Genomic DNA, 10,601 nt, shown 5'->3' with positions numbered 1-10,601 from the left:
CTAAAGTGAGCTGTAATAAACAAGCCAGCTAGCGTATCTCGGGAGAGTGTGTCTAGTAAATTATTGTGATTACTCGGGAGAGATTTACGGTAATAATAGTGCTCATGATTGATAGAGATGATTAGGCAAATCTATGTGAAGCATAACCGGAAGGGATTCCATCAATAGGGAAAATCATAACCTTAGAACCTTCTCTTAATTGTTTACAACTTAATCATAGTTAGTTTTCAGCTCTTATTTACTTTCATTCGTAGTTAGCAGAAATACCATCAATTATTATTTACAACGTTTGGGAAGTTGATTCCGTGGAATTTAGTAAGTCTAACGAGAGTAATTGATAGGTTAATTCCTTGTGGGTTCGACTCTGGGCTAAATACTCAGATTATATTTGCAACGTCCGCGTGTCCTTTTTATAAGGCATAGTTGGGCCTGATCACCGATCCTATATAATATTGTTGCGGCGTGCAACCCGATCCCATATAACATTATTGCGGCGTGCAACCCGATCCCAGTATACGCATCAACACCAATCACAAAATAATCCTGGCAAGGGAACAATAGTATAACAACGATATCCCGGCAAGGGAAACAATATCATGAGCAATAACATCCCGGCAAGGGCAACAATATCATAAACAATAACATCCCGGCAAGGGAAACAACAATATGTCTCATCTCGTTTACATAATCACTTCACAACATAAGCCTCAACTTGAGCCAATGATCAATTATCAAGAATACGTTCATAAGCCTTGTTCAACATTTATAATCATCATATTAAGCATGGACAATACATAATGGAGTCACGATCATAGTATAAGACTCACGGGCATGCTTGACACCAACGTATAGATGCTCGTCACCACACCTATACGTCATACTCAACACTTAACACATAGCAAATAAGACCACAACTCTTATTCCCTCAAGCTAAGGTTAGACCAAACACTTACCTCAATGCCACGAACACAATCAAGCCTCAACTACCGCTTTACCTCTTGATTCCACAACCAATCCGCTAGTATCTAGTCACAATTTACTTAATAACATTAATAAATGCTAAATAAACCAATTCTAATGCATGAAAATAAGTTTCCCAATATTTTCCCAAAAAGTCAAAACCCGACCCCGAGCACGCTTGGTCCATACCCAAAATTCGGACCAAAACCCGATTACCCATTCACCCCCGAGCCCGAATATACAATTGATTTTGGAATTCGACCTCAATTTGAGGTCTAAATCCCCAAATTTCGATATTCCTAAGTTCTACCCAAATTTCCAATTCCCCCACGAAAACCCTAGATTCTAGGATGAAATCTTATAAAAAAAAAAGTTAAGGTGTGAAAGAAATGAGTTTAAAATCACTTACTTGTGTTTTGGGGAAGAAAGAGTGTTTAAAAGATCGTCTCTTATGTTTTAGGGTTTTGAAAAATGGAAGATGGTCGAAAAGTCTTGTTTTTATATATACCCCTCTCAAATCCTCACCGGTGACCGCGGAGATCCATCGCGGACCGCGAAATATCGAGCGCGGCTGCGACGATTTGGCCTTGCCCACCGCTGACCGCGAAAACCCCACCGCGGCAGCGAAGTCCCCAGCGCGGTCGCGAAGATTCACCGCGGACCGCGAAGCTCAATTCAGAGACCTGCAACTTCACTGAACCTGCAACAACTATTTCTTCTTTTTTTCTAAGTCTAAATTCACTTCGTGGCCTATCCAAAACTCACTCGAGCTCTCGGGGTCCAAAACAATCATGCACGCAAGTCTAAAAACATCATATGGACTTGCTCGTGCGATCAAATCATCAAAATAACATCAACACTATGGATTAAACCTCAAATTCATGAAATTACTTAAGAACATAAAAATTTCCATTTTCTCAACTAAAGGTCCGTTTTATACCAAACGAACTCTGATTCTTACCAAATTTCACAGATTCAACTTAATTATTATTTTAAACTTGTACCGTGCTCCGGAACCAAGATACTCGATACCATCAAGAACATGCATTATTTCATTTCAAAAAGCCTTTATATTTTCCAGCAAATAATTTTCTTTAAAAATTCTTTTCTCGGGCTTGGAACATTGGAATTCGATTTCGGGCATACGCCCAAGTCCCATATTTTACTACGAACCCTACGGGACCGTCGGATCACGGGTCCGGATCCGTTTACCAAGAATGTTGACCAAAGTCAACTTTAATCAATTTTAAAGGCCAATTGAATTATTTTTCTCAGATTTCACATAAAAGCTTTCCGAAAATGCGTCCGGACTGCGCACGCAAATCGAGGTGAGACAAAAAGAAATTTTCAAAGCCTCGGACACAGAATTACTTTCAAAACGAGTGATGACCTTTTAATCCTATTATAAGTATCGCCGCACTTTTGCTTGAAGATGAACTTGGTTAGGAGTGAGAGGGACTTGAGAATTTATCTCCTCAAGCGAGCCCCGACATCAACGTTTTTCTTCCAAACTAATTTAGTATCTAAAAATAAGCTTTTAATGATATCAATACCCCAAATAATTTTATGAAAGTTAAACTTATAACTATCAAGGCAAAAGACGTTGTTATACTCTGTTCTACTTTTTAATCACTCCAATCAAAGGCTAGAGAAATGGAGCTAAAAGTGCTCAAAGTTTTTACGTACAATGTTTATAAAGAACTAATGAAATTTTTACCTAAAATATTTTAAAGAATTAATTGGTTAATCTTTTTATTGTTGGGATTGAAATAACATGATACATGCGAAAACTAATAATACAAAGTCTAGTGGATGATAAATTAGACAAGAAAAAAAAAATGCTAATGAGCATAGTATATTAATATGATTTGGTCAAGTAACCTACATAAATATACTAATTTTAAAAGAAGAAAAAAAATTATTAAGAGAATAAATTCTCCCCTAAACAAGATTTTTTTAATGGCTACATTGTGGAGGTTGTTGTGTTATTGTGAGAAGCAGAGATCCTCAATTTATAGATGTGCAAAAATTATCTTCCAAGAATAGGATAAGGCATATTAAGGATATTTATTCTTTTTAAAGGTCTTTTTCCCCTTGCTTCACCGAAGAAAATTCTAATAGATTAAAAATTCAGGACAAAATCCGAACATTTATAACATCAACCTAAAAGTAGTTGAACGTGCTCAAAAGTTTCCTAAGGAGATATTTCCTGTGTTATAAGCGAAAAACGACTCCTAAACAGCTAAACCAAGTAATTATAAGTGCTTAAAATTTCCACCTAAAATATTTATAAGAAATTAGTCGATCAAAATTTTATTAGAAACAGAAGGATCCTAAATCTAAAAGGAGCACAAAGGGATGTAAACGACTTTATGGGAAACGAATTTACAAAACTGTGTGATTTTGCTGTGTTATTATTTTTCTTTTAGAAATTTATTATATTACATAGTCAAATGTAAAGATTTACTGTATAACATTTAGTTGATTTTGAAGTTTTAAATATTAAAAAAAATAATTAAATAAGTATTTTTATATATACAAAAATAATTAAATGGCTATTTTGTCAACTAACAATTTTCAATAAGAATTCTAAAAGAATCCAATAAAAGAAAAATGAAAGAGACGAATACCTTTAGGAAAAGAATTGTCTCAGCTTACATCGATTCCTAACTTTCGAATACCTGCTCCAATCAAAAGGATTCAACTCACCAAACCAATATATACATAGTTACTTCAAGAATTAATTCTAAAAAGTTCCAAAACTTCTAATTTTAAAAATCCTAGGTTTGATTCTTCTCATTTTTCGAGAGTTCATATTTAATCTACGTTTGTTTTGTAGTATTTTCTAGGTTGGACTAAATACTAGGTTGGACTAAACCCCAGTTGAAAGCGGGTTGCGCGGAGTTTATCTTGACCAACAAAACCCTAGGTTGGACTAAAGCCTTGTTCTTGAGTTCTTGTTGAGTTCTTGTTGATAGTCTAATAATTTCAAGTTAAGACTTCGTTAGAATCTATGTTGCGAAGTAACAATCTAACTTGAATAGTGTTAAAACTCTTGCACCTTAAATGTTGAGGGAATAGATCGTTTTGGAGTTGAGAGGGACGCCTTGCACTTGAACTTTGGAACTAATTTCTCTTTCCCCATCTCTTTTTTTTTAATATCTGCATTTCTCTGGGCCTGAAAATTCGATGTGCATGGCACAACTGAAGCACTAGGCAAAATCTCGAATTTTTCCTAGAAGTTCTGCGAGGCATAGCCATGGCATAGGGACTCCGAAATTTTTCTGTTTTTATAACGTTAATTATCTTCGTTTTACTCACTTTCAAGTTGTTTTCGTTGGGAGTGCGAACAAAGTCCCACATTGGTAGCTGAAAAGATTTGGAGTCTACATATAAGGTGTAGGGATCTCTTAATGGTGTGAGGCCTTTTGGGAAAAACCGTGCGGGCTTGGCCCAAAGCGGACAATATCACACCATGTTAAGAGTGTCATTGGGCCGTTTTAGCCCAACAAGTGGTATCAGAGCCAGCTTCGAGCGAGGTTCAAAACAGGTTCATCTTGGCTTGTTCAGTTCTAGCTGCAACATATAGAAATTTGACCGGAGTGCTACGCACGTTGACACAAACTTTGTGGCGGAGATCTGGAGATGCGACCTATTGAAGGCTATGTGAAGAAGGTGGATCAAGTTTATTTTGTCAGAAAATTCAGGCCAAGGGGGAGAATTGTTAGGTGTTTGCCATAATTTTCTTACCATATTTGGTTTTCCTATCTCTTGAAGGAAAAGGGCAATATAATTACCTTGGGTTTTCCTTTTTGTAAAAGGAAATTATAAATCTCCTATATTTGGCTAGTCCTTTTTCTTGTAAAAAAACGTTTGGACTTCTATAAATTGAGGATCCTTCGTTCACATTCAGTAGCATCCACAATGTAGCCATAGGGGGCTTGAGAGATGTTTAGGGGGAGAACTTTACGGGACAAGTGTTAGTGTGTCACTTGTGTTTGCCTCTTCGTGAGGTTGTTCTCTCGATATTTTGTACTCTCTTTTATTATAGTGGATTGCTCATCTCCGTTGTGGACGTAAGTCAGTTGACCGAACCACGTTAAATATTTGTGTCTCTTTTGGTAGATTTCTCTTTGTTGTGTGATTTATCGTCGTTCAACGTTTGCTTTGCTAGATTCCGCATGACACCTGATTTTTCGGTCCTAACAGTTTTAACAACCTTACTGAGTTCTATAACCTCCTATAAAACGAGTCATCTTTTATAATTGCGCTAATTGAGTAAAAGTTTATATTATCGGTGATTTCCTGTATTAGCACTATGAACTTGGTCAAGCAAAATCATGTTACATTATTAGTCGTAATTCAGTGTCGAAGCTAGAAATTTCCCTAAGAGTGTTCAAATTTAAACGAAGTGAAAAAACTTTCCGATAAAAGGGTGTTCAATATATATTATACACCCCTGAAACGTATATTTTACCTACGTATACAGTGCAATTTCTTGACAAAGGGTGGTAAGTTGACCACCCTCATGACCATGTCGCTTCGCCACTGAGTCCGCATAGTCTGCGCCCACAATATATATACCTAAATGCGCTGGCTTTTGACATTAAAACTTCAAAGAGGGACCCTTGAATGAAATCTGATCGACTTAGGAAGACACCTTCGCCGCGTGAAGCCTGTCTGGCTAAATCAACTGGATAATGATTCAAAATTGAGAAATAAAATGTGACCATTCTCCTCCAATGTCTTATGCAAAATTAGTTACTTTCTGATTCTTTTGACGATATTTGGCTGTTGAGTGAAAAATAACTTTTCAATGCAAATGCAATAATATTTTAATGAAAATTTTGTGTAGTAAAGATTTTAGTGTTATGAAACCTTTAATAATATTTTCGTGAAATATCCACGCCCAAAACTAAAAACTATAAACACAAAAATACAAAATCTTCATCTTGATATTATGACGTGAAAGTACCGAGTACATATCAAAAGCTGTCATGCACTCGTTATTGAGCTAATAGCCTAATACAGTCAAACATTACATTTCCACTATAAACCTAATACTTACCAAGTAGCCGACAAGGCAACACTTTCCGGTCACCGGAATCATTTACATTCCGGCAACGGAGAGCCACAAAGGCATTTATTATGAAAATAAGAGTAAACATCAAAGCTCTGCAACTTCCCACCTTGTGGAATCTGTCCACAAAGTCTATTATAACTCACATTCAAATTCTGTAACTGTAAATCTTTTAATCCTTGTGGTAATCTACCAAAAATCCGATTATGGTTCAAATCCAACCACGTTAAACTCTCCGGGAACTCCACTTTCGAAATATCAAACTGTAATGTATTCCTCGACAAATCAATTATCTGAATTGCCTTGTTCTTTCCAAACAAGAAAGAAACATCACCTTCTAACTTGTTCCTTGAGAAATCAAGTGTTGTAAAATTCAAATTGCCTAAAGATTTTGGTACTGGGCCAGTGAGGCTGTTATGTGAAAGGTAAAGACTTGGGATTTGACCTCTGAAATTTCCGAATGATTCTGGAATTTGTCCAGTAAGTTTATTGCGGTCTAAGTGGATTGCTAATAAATTAGGGAGTTCAGAAAGTGATGATGGGATTGTTCCAGTGAATTGGTTGTAGTTTAATTCAAGCAAAAATAAATTCTTGAGTTGACTAAGAAATTGAGGAATAGGGCCACTGAGATTAGTGAAACTGAGTCTTAACATTTTGAGGTTTGTGAGTTTAGCAATAGTTGGGGGAATGGTTCCTGTGAGATTTGTGATATGATGGAATTGTAAGGTTTCGAGAAAAGGGAGGTCGCCGACGGCAGCCGGAATTTGGCCGGAGATGTTGGCTTGGAAGACGGTGAGAGCATTAATCCGGTTGGTTTTCCGGTCACATTTTACGACGTACCAATAACAGCAATCTGTGTTGGGATCCCATGAGGCTAAGTGGTAGGGATTGCGCAAGTCATTCTTGATTTTTAGAAGGACTTTTTTATCTTTTGGATTGCATCTCACTGAGTGAGAAAGGGAAGGAAAAGAAAAGACAAGAAGGAGAGAAAAGAAAAGAATGGGAAGAAAAGAGGATTTCATTTGCATTTTGTTATTGCATGAAATTGTGGAGTTAACTGAATTCCAAGTATCTCTATTTATAGATATTTGGTTAGCGTTTTCACGTTAATTTAGTTAAAATTTGAAAAAAGAGTTTTTAAAGTTGTATTGAAATTCAAAAGTTAGAAGTTATTTTTGGACATGTATTTTAATTGAAAAAAACTTGAAATTTTGTGAGTGGAAAAAATATTTTTACCAAAAAATTGTCCTAAATCAAAAATTGATCATATTTCATGAACAATCAATATTTTAAAAAAAAAATTGAAAAAAAAATTGCCAAAATTGGTTGCTTGTGATTTCCGTCTCAATCGAAATGGGAAGTGATGATGGGTTTTTGAGAGATCACTTGATATTGATATTCCATTTTTGATAAATGGAACACACAACTGCTAATACTACATGTTCGAAGCATCTCCTTGTTTTTATTATTACATCTACGTGATACTTTTCATGTTTTTCGAATTCGAACTTTTTAATTTTGACCAGATATTTAAACATAAAAATTTTAAATTTTTCGAAATAAAATTTATATAAAAACTATGTAAAAAGTATTATTAGTCAAAATAATTAATGATTCAAAGTATTTAAAAAGCATATAAAAAAAATAACTCGTTCTCTTTCGATATTCGAACACCTTCACATAAATTAGGACAAAGAAAATATTAATTAATACGTACTTTTTTTTTTATGTTTCTTATTGTACTAACAAATCCCAATCTTCATCCAAGTATATTATAGGATTATGTTTAAGAGGGCTTGCTTCTAGGTATAGATGAGAGAGCACAGAAAAACAAAAATTACAATTCCATTCAATTTTACACACTATCGCCAAGTTTTGCTCACTGTAACATAATCTTTAAGATTTATGTTTTAAAAAAAGAATTCTAAAATATTAACATATATATTACCATTTTTACAATATAAATTTGTTAGATTTGATGTTATTTTGATAAATTATTGATTGAAGTTTATTCTTTATGATATTTAAAACTTATATTTTAAATTTAAACTTATTTGGAATATATTTGGGCGTTGAGTCGTATTTGGGATTATTGAAATTTGAAAAACAAGTTTCTATTTCTAGGAAAAAAATTCCAATTGAATATCTGAACTTCAGACTAAAACGTCTTAAGTGCATACACAAAAAATTGGTTGCACTGCACTGAAGACGAATTTAAGTGCAACCAATTTTTTAGTAAGCACTTAAGACGTTTTAGTCTATAGTCCACAACTGTAAAAATTGCACGGGGCGCCCTATTTGGGCGCCCCTTTTTAACCTGTAGCCGCTTTGTCTTTTTGTTTGCATCCGTACCCACTTTTTAAAAAACTTCAGCTTCCCTTTATAACTGGGAAACTTCAGCTCTAGAGCTGAAGTTTCCGGGTTACTAAAATAAAAACTTCAGCTCTAGAGCTGAAATTTTCGGGTTACTAAACAAAAACTTCAGCTCTAGAGCTGAAGCTTTTATTTTATAACTGGCAAACTTCAGCTCTAGAGCTGAAGTTTTTATTTTATAACAAAAAGTTCAGCTCTAGAGCTGAAGTTTTTATTTTATAACTTGAAAACTTCAGCTCTAGAGCTGAAGTTTCCGGATTACTAAACAAAAACTTCAGCTCTAGAGCTTAAGTTACCGGGTTACTAAACAAAAACTTCAGCTCTAGAGCTGAAGTTTTTATTTTATAACTTGAAAACTTTAGCTCTAGAGCTGAAGTTTCCGGGTTACTAAACAAAAACTTCAGCTCTAGAGCTGAAGTTTCCGGGTTACTAAACAAAAACTTCAGCTTGGCAAACTTCAGCTCTAGAGCTGAAGTTTCCCGGTTACTAAACAAAAACTTATAAAATAAAACTTCAGCTCTAGAACTGAAGTTTTTATTTTATAACTGGCAAACTTCAGCTCTAGAGTTGAAGTTCGCGAGTTAAAAAAATAAAAACTTCAGCTCAAGAGCTGAACTTCAGGCCCGGCTACTAAAATGCTGAAGTTTTGTGTAATTGCCTTTGCTACTTCAGCCCCGTGTGCTGAAGTTATGTGAAAAAGCGGGTACGTTTGAAAATTTTTTTGCAAAGCGGGCACAGGTTAAAATGTGGCTCAAAAAGCGAATATAGATGCAAATTCAGACGTATATTATGCTACTTATGTCTGAAGTAGTGTCCAAAGTGGGTAAAATATTTTTTAAAAAAATTAACTTAGGGCACGACTTAAATAATAACCCAAAATCGGGCGTTCCCCCATATCAAGGAAGGGTAGAGGGAGACGAAGAGTTCCACTCACACATATTATAAGTCTCGTCCATTTAGGGGTCCAGCTTTTCTTGTTGGGCTTAATTTATACATTACCAAATCATTAAAGTGTACTATACTAAAGATAATTATTAATAATGTTAAATTAGTAATTTGAAAAAATAAAAACAAGTTATCTTTATAATTGTGTTGATTGTCTAATGATCACGCCCAACTATGCCCTCTAAAAAAGGACTCTGCGGACGTTGCAAATATAACCCGAGATTACGCCCAGGGTCGAATCCACAGAGAGTTAACCTATCAATCACTATCTTTAGACCCAATAAACGCTTCAGAACCAGCTTCCCAGATGTTTGAATCACAGTTGAAGGTTGCTTTACTAACTACGATTGCAAGTAATTTAAACAGCTGTAAACTAAAATGCTAAGGTTGTAAACAATGATGAGAAGAAGCTAAGGCAATGATTTCCCCTATTGAAAGAATCCCTTCTGTTTATGCTCATACAAATTTACCAACACATCTCTATTAATCATGAACGCTCATCTTACCGTAAATCTCTCCTAAGTAATCACAGTAATATACTAATTGCACTCTCCCGAGATACACTAGCTTACTTTATTTAGCACAATTCACTTTAGATTACACCCAAGGCTTCGTTATCCCTAATCCTTCCTTTAAACCCGTAATTATAGATTCCTCTTATATTTTGGGAGTGGTTTTGTTCAACAATAACCTAAATATGCACTCTTTTCCAAGTTATGCACACTAAATAGGCACAGCTAATTGAGGATCCTGTCAATTAACTACAACAAGCACACAGTTGAACAAATAGAGATTGAAACTAGCAATTTGTATTCACATAAACAAGATGTTCATCCCCCAATAGGTTCCATCAAAGCCTTAGACAAAGGATTTAGCTTCTCATGGCTATGGGAAAACAAACTAAGATAGAATTCATCATAACTAGCAATAAAAATCAAAGAAAAGAAGAAAGATGTTTTGGGTGATCTCTCACAATTATTTTTTTTTTGCCAAGATACTCTAAAATTCAGTACATGCCTCTCTTGGGCGAAGTCTTGTATTTAAAATAGGGTTTAGGTCTAAAAATCCCGTGTTTTACACTTTAGTCCCTGAAGTTTTCTGCTTCCGCCGCGGTTCTGCCGCAGTCGCGGTCAAACCGCGGCCAAATGCCTTCTCTGAATCTGAATTTATCTACAGCTATCTTCCACCGCGGTGGAACCGCGGTCAACCCAGTCCTCTGAATCTTCAGGCCTGTTTTGCGTGG

General features: G+C 35.3%; 1 protein-coding gene across 1 annotated transcript; it reads right to left on the bottom strand.

The window, feature by feature from the left end:
• Window positions 1–5,897: 5,897 nt before the first annotated feature.
• LOC109214797 (polygalacturonase inhibitor-like) lies at window positions 5,898–7,097 on the bottom strand. Its single transcript, XM_019378748.1, has one exon. It carries the CDS (start codon window positions 7,066–7,068, stop codon window positions 6,067–6,069), a length of 1,002 nt encoding a protein of 333 aa, XP_019234293.1. The 5' UTR covers window positions 7,069–7,097; the 3' UTR covers window positions 5,898–6,066.
• Window positions 7,098–10,601: the final 3,504 nt, after the last annotated feature.

The sequence above is a fragment of the Nicotiana attenuata genome, unplaced genomic scaffold, assembly GCF_001879085.1.
Source record: "Nicotiana attenuata strain UT unplaced genomic scaffold, NIATTr2, whole genome shotgun sequence".
Taxonomy (NCBI): Eukaryota; Viridiplantae; Streptophyta; class Magnoliopsida; order Solanales; family Solanaceae; genus Nicotiana; species Nicotiana attenuata.
Note: the sequence above shows the minus strand (reverse complement) of the source record. Positions and strands in the feature narration are given on the sequence as shown.

What these genes read in the sequence shown, in the direction of transcription:
- LOC109214797 (XM_019378748.1), bottom strand. Translation starts at nt 7,068, where the DNA reads ATGCAAATGAAATCCTCTTTTCTTCCCATTCTTTTCTTTTCTCTCCTT.